Genomic DNA, 15617 nt, shown 5'->3' with positions numbered 1-15617 from the left:
TGTGGAATATAAATTGATTGTCTTAAACTGTGGAGAAAAAACAGATTGGGACAGGTTACAGCATTATGTTGCTGAAATGTGCATAAGCCAAGAGGAAAGCATGAATATAAATGATAAATAATGCACCACTACTTTTGTCTGCTTGTGGTTCTCTGCAATAAATAATCTTCGCTGAAAAAAGTTTACAATAAAACATGCACTCTGCTACAAAACAGAATCAAACAATCAACCCTCCAGAATCGCAACAAAGGAAACAATGGTTGTGAAATCTGAGTGTTGGATAAGAAACAGAAACAGGGAATTTGATTCCATTAAGACTAACGCTACTCGATGTTTAGTATTTTAATTTTGCTTTGTTAACCAGGTGTCACATCTTGAGCTGGGTAACTGCAGACAGTTTCTCATATATACGCACATGTGTGTATATATATATATATATATATATATATATATATATATATATATATATATATATATATATATATATATATATATGTATATGTGGCATCGCCTTCTTCAGGTCCAGAGGCATAACAGCAGTAATTGCATAGCATATTATTGATGTCCTCATGAAGCACCATAAGAGTATCCAAAGTATTGGTTTGATAAATAAATATGTTGTGTGTGTTAGAGGAGACACCCATTCCTACTTTTGGACCACAGGGCATTTTACTGAATACATTCTTTCTTTATGGGAGTCTGAAAATAAGACATGTTAGTAGATATGCTGGAGATCTCCCTTTGAAATGAATGGCAGTTCTACTCACATACTTTCTATTAAATGTATTGCATGTGTCATTTTATAACTCGCATAAAAAAGACAATGCTTGCACCGATAGGCATGCAGTAAAATGTATTGGAGTTTGTGTGAAATGGACTTCAATATGCATTAAAAAGATAAAAAAGAAATGTTTGGGGGACTGGAGTGCCCATTTAAGAAGGCTAGATTAGTAGTTAGTTGTCACTAAAAATTCTTCAACCACCTAGTGAATAAACCCAGTTTCTTTTCAATTGATTAGACAATGTAAATGACATCACTGAGTTCATACTTTATACGGAGGCATTATTAAGTAACGCCAGAGAATTCGCTGTGCTCAGAGAAGAAGCCAGATGATTAATCCCGTTACGGAACATAGCAGAAACAATAGATTTTAAAATGTAATATATTTTTAATGGTTAGCTGCTACAAAAATCAATTTATGTTTCCTTTTTAAAATATTTAAACTATAAAAACAAATGTTAAAGAGGCAGAGTAATAAAAAAAATGATCGAGAACAACAGATAGTTTATTGTAAGCGAGACGGTGGCTTTCAGGATAATTGCATATTTATCTTTTTTTTTTGTATGTGAAATCTGTTTGCTTTGCAGGAAGTTCCTGAAAATACAGTGTCTCCAGACAGGTCTTTGGTCCGTCGGTCGCTGCATTCCTGTAATGTGTGACCCATTACCACCCATCTTACAAGGGATGTACAACTGTACCCGGGGACTGGAAGTGGATAGCAAATGTACCCTGTACTGCGGATCTCACACGGTATAGTACATAGGGCATGCCATAATTAAAAAAGACCCCTTATATTATATATATATATATATCTATATAGATAGATAGATACATATATATATATATATATATATATCTTTATAGATATATATCTGAGCCAGTTTCTGGAATGCACTCATCCAGTAACACCATTGATTCAGTTGATGATGTAATTGCTAGCAAACTAACCACAAACCGGGCTTAGTGCTATTAATATCAAGCCGGCAAGCCTGACCTATCGGAGTTAAAGCTTGCATTCCAATATTAATCTCACCCAAGCAAAAGCAGATGATTTAATACAAGATCCTATTTCCATCAAGGCACTGTAAGACAAAAGACGCATTATATTAATAAAAAAAAATAAGTATGATTATTTTAGGTGGGGAAAAGGCCGGTCTATAAAATGATTAGGTTAGATTGTTACCTCTTGAGACATGCGTATTGTTCGGTGAACATGTTATATTTAGTCTCATGTTTAGTGAACATGTTTTCCTTAAGCAACAAAAAAAATCTCAAGCTCTATTCTAATGATGTTTTAACCCTAGCAACTTATTTAATATTCTTCCCTATCTCGTGAACCATTTAAGTTATATGAGCTTATCTAAGTGGCCCCTGGGTTTTTCAATTCTGCAGGTGCAGAAAATAAAATAATACAAAAATGTGTTCTTTCTCTGAATAGCTCATCCAGTACAAAATATTACTTTTTCATATTCGTAAAATGATACTTTAGAATGTCCTCGATGTACAGCACAATTTAAAAATAGCACATGGAAAACTTGAAGCGCGATATTCCTGTGCTTCTGCAAAACGAGTAATTTTGATTGTGTGCCGTTATAGTCACATTTCATTTTAACAGTGAAACATAATTAACACCTAATTAAGTTGATTATCTGTGACAGTGATGAGACTGTTGGAATAAATTTGTTTTTCACACCTTTGCTAGAAGTGCTTAGTGCACAATGTGCCGAACGAGATTTTTAATTGAACTTTGTGTCCCTTGCCTGGTTTAAAACCATCAGTCATTTAAATCTTTAAATTGGATTACAAATGCTTGTTATTCACAAAGGAGACGTGAGCACACACCTCTCTGTATAGCACAAAACATTTTATTAGCTATTTTTTAAATATTGTTGTATTTAAATGTTCTCCCTGTTGAATCACCCGATTGCAAACGTAAGAACAGGTTTGGGAGTTTATAGGAAATGCAATATGTTTTTACCTTCCTCCAAATATTAATGAGACACCTGCAATAAATAAAAAAAAAAAAATCACATACCAGATTCCAGAATTATATGACTGTATGCCAAAATCTCCTGATGTTTGAGCGTCTAATGAGAAAGAGAGGCCTAAGGAGCTGTTATTTTCTGGAGAGTTAGTTATTGAAATTCTGTCTTATTAGTTGCTCTTGGACAAATACAGATTTTACGGGTTATACAGTGGCTAGAAATACAAATAGTGTTTTTAGGACATTTTCCAAAAGTTCACTTATATATATATATATACCTGTCATCTATTTTTTATTAAGCATGGCAGCCTTGAAGATTTGATGATCGGTGTCCTCTTGCAGCCAATAATTATAACATATAGCGTTGGTAAAGGTTTTTGAAAATACACACCGTTAAATGCACTGGTTTCCTACAAATCAACTCTTCATATTCACTATACTTTGTGAAGGGCAAGTCCAGGCTCGTTGTGGTTCGCCCTTCAAAGTGGTTAATGGAGATGATGACCTGAAAGGCTGAACTGAGCTGCAAACTCCTGGTTGAGCGTATCATTGAGGTTTTAATTCTTCCACAGTAGATCATTTCCTTGTTCTAGCATTTAATACAAAGAAGGGTTAATTATATAAAGTAATTCTGGTGCAAAGCATGAAACGTGGCTATCACCATAGTATTCAATGATTGTGGATATTATGGTGATAAAGAACATCGAGTAGTGTAGAGCTCCTATTATTCCACGAGAGCAAGAGTATACATTTTACAATCTTCTTGTCTTGCTTTCGTCTTTATCTTGGGCCTTCTTCATCTCCTTAAATCATTACTGTTATCATTATTTTACCCTCCACTTTCCTTCAACCCTCTTCCATTCTCTCGTCTGTCCATCTCTCTTTCGTTTCCTTGAATCTCCCTTGAACCTTATCTTACTCCTTGTAACATTTCATCATTTTTTTTTTATCATTGTGCTTTCTTTCTGTCGTTCTCTGTACCCGTCATTCAGCCTTTGTCCTTGTCCATCTCTTTTCTCTATAATATATTCCACCTCCCTCTCCTGCCCTCTGTCCACCATTCTGCTTCATATTTTTGCAAATGCAGGACAAATGCAAAATAAATCCCGTTTAAGAATATGGTCCTTATGTATGATGCTGTAGGTGCAGATTGAATTATTCCCAGAAAAACTAGCTTCTTCTTTATTATGGGAAAAGTTTTTATGACCTTTTTGGTGCCTCTCAGGCAGGCCCCGACTGGGACAAAAAATAGGCCCGGGCATTTAAGCCCAAGCAGCCCATTTTTATTTATTTATTTATTGTTAAAGCCCACCCTTCATGTACCATCTTTGCACTTACTCATTCACACAAATCATTAACACATTCATTAATGCAGTCTCACAAATCATTCAAGCAATTCATCCACACATGAATTCATTAATTGTCATACGCATTCACACAATTCATCCACACATTTATTCATTCATTCATTCATTCTCATACGCATTCACACTACCCCCTCTCCCCATCTTATCTGCCCCTTCTCACTATGTTCCCCCTTTTCACTATGTACCCCCTCTCACTATCTATCCCCTCTCCCCATTTCTCACTATCTAACCCCCCTCTGCCCCTTCTCACTGCACCCCCCTCCCTCACCCTACTTACCTTGTTGCCGGAACAAGCAGCAACTGCGGCCGGGCCCGCGGCAGGACCGGACTGACTGGGTCTATGCGGCCTGTACGGCCGCATTAAAGCAGGGCATAAGGGGCACCTGCCCCTTAAGCCCGCCGCAACTGCGACCGGGTCCGCCACTCTAAGGGGCCGGGAAGCCCCCACCAGGGCCGGCCTTAGGGGTCTGCGGCCGCACAGGGCTTACATTAAAACATCGGGGGTTTTTTTAAACTTTATTTAACATCCTCCATGTTAAATAAAGTTAACAAAAACTTTATTTAACATGGAGGATGTTAAATAAAGTTAAAAAACAAACAAACAATGTTTTAATGTAAGCCCTATGCGGCCGCAGACCCCTAAGGCCGGCCCTGGTTGGGGCTTCCCGGCCCCTTAGAGTGGCGGCGGGCTTAAGGGGCAGGTGCCCCTTATGCCCTGCGGTAATGCGGCCGTAGAAGCCGCATAGGCCCAGTCAGTTCGGTCCTGACTGGGCCTATTTTAAGGTAGGGGCCTGGAGCTGGAGCTCCATCAGCCCCTAAGTCCGGGCCTGCTCTCAGGCATCACTGTATTTGTGGCTCTTTTACTCATATGGTTGGTTCTTGCCTTGCATATTCTTCTATAGAAAGAGCTTAAAAATGTAGACTTTTTTTGTGCAACCTCCAATATTGCACCCCAGTGCTCTGCACGATCCAATTATATAGCGTTCCATATCCCAATAGCTTTTATCTATTATGTATGAATCTATTCTGCAGGACACAGAGTATAACATATACAAAAGAGGGGAAGGATTTTTAAAGAGTAACATAATTCCCAGTTAAAATACTTGTCGTCTATGAGCCATGTACAGTAACGGGGGAAGTTGTTTCCAGTGCATATAATTTAGGGCACATTCTGAGTGTGCCCATTAGTGGGCAATAGAGTGAGAAGCATAGAATACAAATCATGCTTCCCTCGGCATACAGAAGAGCAGCACACGTGTTAAAAGAACACCTTTAAGTTTTTCTGTAGACAGTAAGCCTACCTTAAAACTTTAAGAGGCTGACTGTAAGATGTTTGTCTTGATATTGCAGCAAAAAGATTCTAATGCATTGACTTAGTAATGGTTCTTATAAATGGCATTATAAAAACCATTACAGATCAGGTCATTCAAGCAGGGATTCTAACTGTTGATATACCAGTGAGAAAAGCACCAACTGGAATGGCCAAATATATAAATCAGATCAGAATATGAAGGATCGGCTTTAGACCCTCTGACCCTGAGATTGGTGCAAAAAACCTAAGGCCTAAACCCACGTAGGACAGCAAATTATTGGAACTCCACATAGTCCCCTTCTACACCCTAAGGTAGTAATCCAGCAACAATTAAAAAAGAGATTTCTAGCCTAACTGATTTAAAAATCAATTAAAAACTTAGTATATAAATCATTGGTGTAAAACTAAGCGTGGGATGTAGTCTCTCTCTGCTGAACCCTACTCTTTTCCCCTCAAGAAGCTTCCGTTTCAGGGAAACGTGTATAGGGAACTACCTACAACATGTTCATGAAGGGTGAAAGCAAGACTGTAATTACTATATTACTTCTTCCACCCCACATCTTGATTAAGACTGCGGGTCGGCAGCGTGGGGGAGACTAGAAGGATAGCCACACGGCCATTATTGTTTCTTACTAACCCTCTGATCGGGGAGTTCCCAGTAGCACCTATTTAAAACAAATAGAGAACGTTTTAATATAAATAACACATATTTCTTTGTTTCAAACTACAGTTAAATTCTAAATTCCCCTTAGATTTTTCTGTTTTTGTGTAATACATATTAATAAAATAAAAAAAAAATATATATACCGTATATATAGAGTAGTATGTGTGTGTGTGTTATATATCCTTTCTAAAATACTCGCGATACGGTTTCTTTATTGAGTGTACTTATCAATCAAAATAATAAAGGTCATTTTTTGTAGGTAATATATTTTCATAGTTTTCCCTGTAAGCCACTCGGTAGTGATCTGCACCTGTTGGTTGTCCCGCTGTCATATTCGGTGATGTCATTTTGGTGACACGGGCCACTTAATAACAGCGGGAGGGAGGTGTCCAAATGGATGTGATTTTAATATAACATTTTTAGCACTTATGTGTCACCACGGTTAGACATATCCGAGCTTCTAGATAATTTAGTGCCGTTTTTATCATCTTGTCATCTAAGGAGAACTGAGGGTTATGTGGAGTAATATTGATGTTTATGGTATCCCACTCCGGCTGTGACATAAATTATATTGCTAAAGAGACAATGTGGCAGACGTATGTTCCGCCATGTAAAAGCTTCATGAATAATTGTATTCTAATATGTTAAAATAAAGAAAAAAGATGAAGCATAAGTACTAGCTGGGTTTTCATTTGGATGAATTCTTAATGCTCCTGGCATATAGTCAAGGTCAGATAATTTTATTAAAGAGAAATAGTTAAATATGTTACAGTAATCAGGTAAAAGATGGTACTTTAAGCAGCTGGCATTCATTTTTATGCCCACATAAATATCCGGCCATGTTTAACGACCACATGCAGTTATTTACTTCATATAGGGGTTGATTGACCCCGCAGTTGGAATTTTGTGCCTTGGCCGAAATATAGTCCTAAAATCTTCTTATCATTTCAAATATCTGTTACTGGGAAATTTTTCTCCACAATTATTGTTTTGCTAATTATTTGGCCCCTTACTTTTCATGGACATATGGCTGTATGTTCAAGGCATGCGTTCCTATGTAGACGCTGTAGATGGCTGGCAGGGTCAACATTATTTTTTACAACTAGTGTTGATAACATATGGCTATTGAAACACTTTGGCTAACATAGGGGGGCTTTGGCTAACATAGCAAACACAAATAAGATAGTAAACACCAGATCAGGACTGGCCGTCTGGCACAACGGGCAATTGCCTTGTGGGCCCTGGCCAACAGTCCTCCATACTCACACGATCTGCCGTTTCAGTGGAAGGTTGTATGCCTGGCCGCACACTGCATGAGTTTAGTAACATAATGCAGGGCCACACATATCCAGCAGCCACCTCATCATCCCCAATCAAGCCCTGGTAAACACTAATAATGAATACTCTTCAATTGAGACAAGTGTATGGCAGGGTTTTCCTAGACAAATACCGGGGTGTCCAGTTTACATATTGACATCGGCAACTTGAAATATTTATTATTAATTGTGTGTCCATGTGTCTTCAACTGGGTAACCTTTCTTTATCTAGGCTTTAAACCCAGTGCCTTCCCTGGTAAAAACTCAAAACACTAAAACTCAAAAATGGCATTTGTTAGAAACACCACTTCATGTTTTGTAGTTGCATGACACATAGAATTAACTAATTATGTCCCGGAACTCTACTGGCAGGTTTGCGTTATGAGAATTGCACCCCTATTGGATCTCTTCATATGCTGCAGGGTTTTATCTGTCTTTAGAATAGTAACTGAATGCTGATGAATTTTTTATTTTTAGTCTCAGGAAGCATCAGACATTTTCACATATCAGCTACAGCATGTTCTACATGTATCCGCTAAATATTTAGTCAGATAGCGTTGAGGTTACTTTAAGGACTTGTGGGCTAAGTGACTCTTGCATGTTCATTAGTGGAGGTGGGACAAGTTGGTCAAATAAATTTATGAAACACTGTCCAATAGCTTAACAAAACAATGTGATCTCTTTTATAAACTCAATGGACTTGCCATGTAAATTACTGACATGCTAAGTACTATCCTGAAGAAGAGGGGTTTATGGCACTTGGGGATTGTAATTTATCTTCAATTCAGGTGCAGTGTCAAAACTGATATTCAGCTGGTTCTGTCTTTACTCAAGGTATCTACAGTCTGCAGTAAGGATGGAACCTGGACTGAGAAGCTGAGTCTATGTGAGGGTCTACAGGGGACATGTAATCCACCCCTAGAAATCAACAGCATTCATTACACCTGTGATCAAGGACACACAATTGGTGAGCTTTATATGATAACATACATGCTATAAATATATCATACACACTTAGATATATGATTCTAATGTGCCAAAAATACACCATCAACGTGTAATTCAGATTTCTATCTTCATGTCATAATTCTTATAGAAAATGGAATTTTAAGTCATCAGCCTATGTTTTATAACATATTCTTCCTCAAGATCAGTGTCTGAACTTTGAACAAACCCCTGATGATATTTTTTCAATCCTCTTCAGATATGACCCAGTATCTCTATATTGTGCTTTGATCTTGAAGTTTGGAACCTAATCAATTTCTATTGTGTTCATGTTTAGGTTCTGTCTGCACAGCCTCATGCATTTATCCTCCTAGTGATCCGATTGTTCTGCCTGAGAATATTACTGCAGATACAATGGAACACTGGATGACCCCAATCAAAGTTCAGGTATGGAATGGCAAATTGAAGGTGAATGTCACAACTTCAAACCCATTTATTAAAGTCTAATATTATTTGACTTTTGGAGATGTTTAGTTTAAACATTAGCCTCATGGAAAGAGAGATAAGCAGCTTTCGTGAAGGCCAACAATACCAAATCAATTTTCTGAAGTTCTCTTACTTCTCCACACCCACCCTTACAAAGCCACTCAATAGCAATCAGCAACTTAACAATAGGTAAGAGATCATTTCATGGGGGCAGTAATCATGGAGATCCTTAAGGATACCTTTCAGCATGGTATATACTGTACATTATGGGGTTTGCCTACAAAATGTATTCCTTATTTTAATACATAAAATTACATAGATTTATTAAGTGTATGGATGATTTAGGAAACCAGATTGAAGTTATATAAATTACAAGCAGAGAAAAAATACAACCAATAATGGCCATCTTACCCTGCGAACAAGCAAAATATAACACTGGTATTAGTGATTATGTTGGGGTTCTGTTACTGAAGGGACGCTCCTGGCAAAGTTTCATGTGGAATGCAGATTTTACATGGACTCTGATTTGCATGTAGTAAAATGCATTAGAGGGCGCAACTGGCATACATGCAATTCACCAACTCAATGGGAGAGCTACATGGCATTTGCAGGAAATATTTAAGTATGCTTCCTACTATCAGGGAGGCAAGAAAGATCAGACAGAACTCAAGAATGCTCCATTTTGCATTAAACAAATTGGGGAATAGTTGGTCCCTTTAACAATGGTTGTGGTCCAAAAATAACAAATTCTTCACTTTATTTACAGAGTATAATGTGCACAGGGACTTTAAAGTGGCAACCAGACCCTGCTTCCCTCCATTGCATCCTCTCTTGTGAGGTGAGTACCCAATCTAACAGTCCTGTAAAATAATCATGAAAATATGCTAATATATATGCTAGGGAAAACCTAAAAAACTGTATTAATGATGATTACATTAACAATGATGGCACAAATAAGAATAAATAATGCAGACAGATCCACAGAGAACGAGAGGTGCAGAAACACTTCTCTCTCTCCATGGATCTGTCTGCATTATTCTGGCTTGGTGTAGTACTTCTGCAACAGGGAGGAGCCTCTTCCTCATTCCTCCAATAAGGAGAGAGTATGTGCAGTGAGGCTCCTCCCTATTGCAGAACTACTACACCAGGCCAGAATAATGTGGACAGATCCACAGAGGAATATAAGCATCTCTACACCTCCCTTTCTCTGTGGATCTGTCTGCATTATTCTGGGCTCTTGGAGTACTTCTGCAAAAAGTGTAGAATCACGGTGCGCCCCACTTAGACAGCTTCTCCCCCATTTCTCCAATCGAGGGAGAGGGTTTGAGCAGAGGCTCCGCCTTTTTGCAGACGTGCTCCAGGAACCCAGGGTAACCAAGCAGATAGCAGGGAAAAGTGGACCAAGAACAAGAGCTTTTGAAAAGGAGACACGGAAGCGGTTGACGGAGAGGGTAGGGAAACATTGATAGTGAGAAAGTGTGAGAGAGAGAGAGAGCGTAAATAAGAGTGAGTGAGTGTGAGAGAGAGTGAGTAAGATTGAGTGAGACAAAGTGCAACAACAAAATCCAAGCGGAGATTCAGAGATCTTTACTTTGTTTCTTTGGGGTCCTCTCTGGTTTTAAGACATTAAAATTCGTACGAATCTGAATGCACAAGACTTTTCTGTAGTGTTGCTAACATCACGTGATAAATCAAGTTATTGCAATTCATGGAGATCATTGTCTTCCAGTTGTGCCACTGATATATTTTTCACCTGTAGCACTTTTGATTGTGAAGCTATACTATGTATTCAGACCTGCTCTGTTTTCTATGTATTGTTATTCAATAATGCCTTCACATAATTGCCTTATCATTCCGGTCCCATGCATTTTTACTGAACCTTAAATAGTTTTCTATTTTTTATGCCTGACACTCATTTTTGTGTCACTCTGTACATATTTTTTTCTGTGAAATTCTTTTTGAAGTCAGTGGAGAGTCACTGCTCAATTTCCAACCACTGAATTTCCAGCCAAGCATCTTAAAACTCATGCATTTTACATAGGCTGACAAATGCTGAAGCCAACTTTATCTCCACCGAGAGGTTTTTTTATATATATATATTTTTGTAGAATGTGTTTATTTTTTTAATTGAGTCTTTGTCAGTGCTTTAAGGCTGATGAACTCCAAAACTATCAATACTGACAGAGATGAGACTTTTTGGCAGACATACCGCCTTGTAACAGCGCAGCCATATGTCAATAGAACTGACGGGTTTATAAGCACATGTGCTGGGATTAACTAAGTGTCAAAGACTTCAGTGCCAATTTATTTCCAAATGGGGGTGTGATATCTCTCATTAGTGCCTAGTGATTCTGTAGAGAGTGATAGACTTCATTAAAGAGATCGCTGGGAAAAAAATAGTAATAAGCAACCCTTTTCCTTGATAAAAAAATGTTCAAGTATTTTAAATGATACATGCTTATTAAATGTAGCTAGTGTGTTAAATATATTAATGTTAGCTGATCAGGCATAAAATTACATATGAATATGTGCCGACCAGATTCAAATGATAAGATGATTAAAATCTAAGTTTTATATGTAATGATGATTATTGAAATGTACCCCAGTCTCAGCCAAGTTTCTGTAATCTAAATGATAGTTATTAGTTCTGGTGACCAGTCAGGCAGCAAGAGAGAGCTGTAAGCAATCACCAATTGGCACACATTCATGTCATCAGACACACAGCATAAGGCCTGTACTTATATTGTGAAATATCTGTGAAGGGCTGCATGCGCAGAACTAATCTGGTGGCCAGTTCCAACTCTATTAAATTATTTTTCTTGTGGACAGTTGATGGTCTGATGAGGTGATAGTCGAAACACAGAAATGTGCTGCTTGATGGCAGCCCATCTATTCTGGCCACTTTTCAACTGTTCTAAGATGACAAACCTTACTCGATCTCAGCCCCTTTCTTATGTTCAGGATAGCCAATAGTCATGATGTATGGATTTGACATATCTGTGTGTCTGCCTGGTGGGCCACTAGCCGATCATGGACATCATGTCAGCTCTAGAGCTAAGCTTTATATTCAATCCCTTTTGCTGCTTATACTGGGTGAGTTTAGTTTTCAGTCACCTTATCAGATGAACAATGACAATACCACAACATACAACTGTATGTGAGATTTACAGAGGTCTGTGTACCTCTCTTGGGTCCCTCTACTAATTCAGAACCTTAGACCCTCCATACCTGCTTGATGAAAAAGGTGAGAGTGTCCCGCTTCGCTTTCTTTTTCAAATGAACAGAAGATTAGCGTGTTTGTCACATACATGTAGGGCAAGCCATGCCTAGGACACAGACCAGAAGGAGGAAACACTTGTCAGGTTTTCCCTATATTAGTAAGATTGCCCTTGGAGGGGAGACATAGCTTGCCTTGGGTGTAAGAACCCCAGTCTTGCATAGCTCTAATCCAACTGTCCCTAGAAGTCATTATGGTTTTAAGGATATATCATAAGGCGTTCACTTCATTATTGACTGATGAAGTGGCTTCATAAGTGAACAGAGAAGACTGATCTGTGCCTGAGACATGGATCTCCTGCCCACCATGACGAGTCACCAGGAGCATGACTTGGGTTCTCTTTGATTATATTGGCTCGTCTGCATACCCTCCGCAGAGTTCTGCCATTACTTGAGACTGGTGCAGGTGTCAGCTGTATGTTTTCGCTAATCGTTTGATGCATACATAATATTTTGCCTAATCAAATTTTCAATAACAGTACAGATGTTATCAGTGAGCCAGGAAATAGACAATTATACGCTGGATTGTAGATGAAATAACAGGAATTCTAAATTCTCCATTGTAGCGACTGAAATAATTATTTTAAAAATACACTACCAATGCATGGAAATTAGAACATGTGTGCAATCAACAACCAAGAAAAGTGAAATAGCGAACAAAATATAAAATTTGTATCCATTTAAATCATTTGCAAACACAGTCTTGCAATTTACTGGTTCGGTAACTTCAAGGTATTTACTGATTTCCTGAAACCTAGCTCTTACTTTCCAGCCATTTGCCCTTTAAATATCTTCTATACTTAGCAGCTGATTGTGATAATTCATTGGTCTGGAAATATATTTTAAAAAAACTTCAGTTATTATTTTTAATAGAATTAAATATAGAAAAATAGACTTGCACAGACTGCATGGTAGGAAGATATGGCGAGAAATAGGTTTATTACTTATTGAGGTAGGAGAAAATTGAGCTTTGAGGAGAGAGCGTGGAGTTGGGAGGAAGGAATTAATGCACTGGGAAGAGAAATAAGGAAAATGGCCATCGTACGCTTTTCCTTTTTTCACTACGTTTGCTTAATTGTCCAGGCTTTCCTTGTTTTTAAGTGGCATTTCCCAACGATCTCTTGATGAAATGGTTTCAGTGAATGAACACAGTTAGTACATGTACCCAAGGCATTGTACCATGAGTGCTGACATCAACGAGTGCAAGGATTTTGGGGCTGCGCATGCTGTTTAATATATGCTGTTTAACATAACCGCTACAGTATGTAGAGACGTTGTGTACGTTTCATTGGTTTGTTAAGTGTTTTTAAAGAGTGTGTTTGATTCTATAGTAGACCTAAAGTGTGTATTGGCTGTTTGCGTAACCCTGGTCTTTACGTCAGGCTAGCATTAGGGAGAAATGATACACTTTGAGTTTGCTGTATCTGTTTATAAGATCTGTTCGCTTTGAGAAATGTAGCTACCAGACAGAGCAGCAAACATTTCATCTCAATCTCACGCAAGCGAAAACGGAAAAGAATGTGTTCTCTATACCCTTTGAGTCAAAGCTTTAAAGGTTGCAGACTGTGTATTGATTTCCTTGGTGTATTGTGGTGAGTGACTCTGTGTTCCTGTGTAGCCTTTTCTAGCAGATGGCTGGTGTGACACCATTAATAACCGGGCCTATTGTCAGTATGATGGAGGGGATTGCTGTGCCTCTACCCTCTCTTCTCACAAGGTAAGGAAAATAAAGTAACTTTTACCAGAATCAAAGACTACCCAACCTGTGATTACATTGTATACAGCAAAACATCACCAGCTCATTGCATGCAAATACAAAATCAATATTGTTCTAAAAGCCACCTTAATTGGTCACCCGTTGGTTGTGATCATCATTTTTTGGAAAAATGTGCTGTTCCACCTACGCTGCTGTAACAACAATGCTGCATTAGAAACATCATTCCTAGCACAGTTCAATGCCATCCAATAAATAATTCTTTACGAAAGCTACATCAAACTGCTTGAGTTCACTTGAGATCTACTCCATTTTCATGCCGATCTCTTGGATATTTTTTTCACTTTTGCTTTGCATGCATTGTAACCATTTTTAAAATCTTTTCCATTTACCATTTACACCCATATTTGTACCTTTATATTATAGAATTTCATATCATTATATATATATATATATGTATGTATATATATATATATATATTCCACTCTGTTACTTATTAACTTATTTTCTATAAAACATCTCAGCAAATTAAAATTCTTACTAAGCATCATCCTAGTACATAGTTCTGGCAGTGAGTTGAAATGGCAGCTTAAGAAGCTGATAATAATATTTAGTAGGACATTCTATTTTGAAAGCAAGATTTTGATATAAATATGTTAAAATATAAATAAATATGAATAAAAGTATACATTTCCAAGATGAGAGACATTTGCAAAAGTTTACACTATCTCTCTGTGAAAAAGCATGTGCACTAAACAAGACCATAGTCTATGAAAGTTAATATTTTAACTAATACTTTGTCTTATTATAGTAATGCTTGGTTTGACTTTTACCCATTTATATTTTAAATGCCAAATGTATGTTACTTGAGTCTCAGGAAAAGAGGAATATGGATAGGATCACTCTGGAACCAAAAGAACAATCCAAAATGTTATTTTTATGGAATATAAGTATAATAAATCATGCGGTGGAATTTTTCCCATCACACTATAGCCTTGATGATGTTTTTAATGTCATATCAGGGCCAGGTGATCCCCTTTGCTGCTGACTGTGAGGAAGACGAATGTACGTGTCGTGACCCAGATGCAGAAGAGAACAGAGCTCATCCTAAAGATCTGAACTAACTCATAGTAGCTCAAAGGACTTCTGAACCAGTTCCTCTTGGGGGGGGGCAGTCAACGCCCGTTTGGAAACTCCACCCGTACTACAAAAACTATGAGGTCTTTGGTGAAGTTATCTACGAAACGGAACTGTGAATTTGAAAAATCTGGATTAAACACCACTTTATGGGAACATCAGTTTGGAACATTATGGTATTAAAACGGAGACTGTATACATGGAAGCTCTAATGAGACACTGAAAATATCACCTTTTTATAAACCAAAAGTAGGCTGATTTTCCAAAGCAACGGTAAAGATTCTTATGGTAGAATATTCTGCGCTCTGAAAAACAATATAAATAAGGTATAATAATAATAGAGAACTAGAGCATATACTCTATGTTGGTCAATATGTGTCCTGTCAGCTGCATGATCAGAGTATGTTGTGTGTAACAAGATTGTATCAAATCAGTCCAAGGTATTTTATAAGAGTATAATATATATATATATTAATAAATACCTGGGGTTACTGTAATGTATCTAGTGTATGTTATAGTGTTATTAATAAATAAAATTGGAAGTGTATATATATATATATATATATATATATATATATATATATAAATGTCAGTGTTCCGAAGAAGAATACTGTCCAGTCAATATGAGATACACT

At 37.6% G+C, this 15617-nt stretch overlaps 1 protein-coding gene across 1 annotated transcript in view; it reads left to right on the top strand.

Annotated features, from left to right (window-relative positions):
- The window catches only part of LOC149288428 (pappalysin-2-like), a 63233-nt gene extending 48264 nt beyond the window's left edge, over window positions 1-14969 (top strand). The window contains exons 17-23 of the mRNA XM_089491635.1: window positions 1369-1536; window positions 5309-5319; window positions 8269-8391; window positions 8707-8816; window positions 9622-9693; window positions 13750-13848; window positions 14874-14969. Of these exons, the coding sequence (XP_089347761.1) occupies window positions 1369-1536; window positions 5309-5319; window positions 8269-8391; window positions 8707-8816; window positions 9622-9693; window positions 13750-13848; window positions 14874-14969 (679 nt within the window). The remainder of the gene's footprint in view (window positions 1-1368; window positions 1537-5308; window positions 5320-8268; window positions 8392-8706; window positions 8817-9621; window positions 9694-13749; window positions 13849-14873) is intronic.
- Window positions 14970-15617: the final 648 nt, after the last annotated feature.

The sequence above is a fragment of the Sceloporus occidentalis genome, unplaced genomic scaffold (genome assembly GCF_023333645.1).
Source record: "Sceloporus occidentalis isolate IW3139 unplaced genomic scaffold, rSceOcc1.0.p SCAF_51, whole genome shotgun sequence".
Taxonomy (NCBI): domain Eukaryota; kingdom Metazoa; phylum Chordata; class Lepidosauria; order Squamata; family Phrynosomatidae; genus Sceloporus; species Sceloporus occidentalis.
This window is presented reverse-complemented; position numbering and strand designations above follow the sequence as displayed.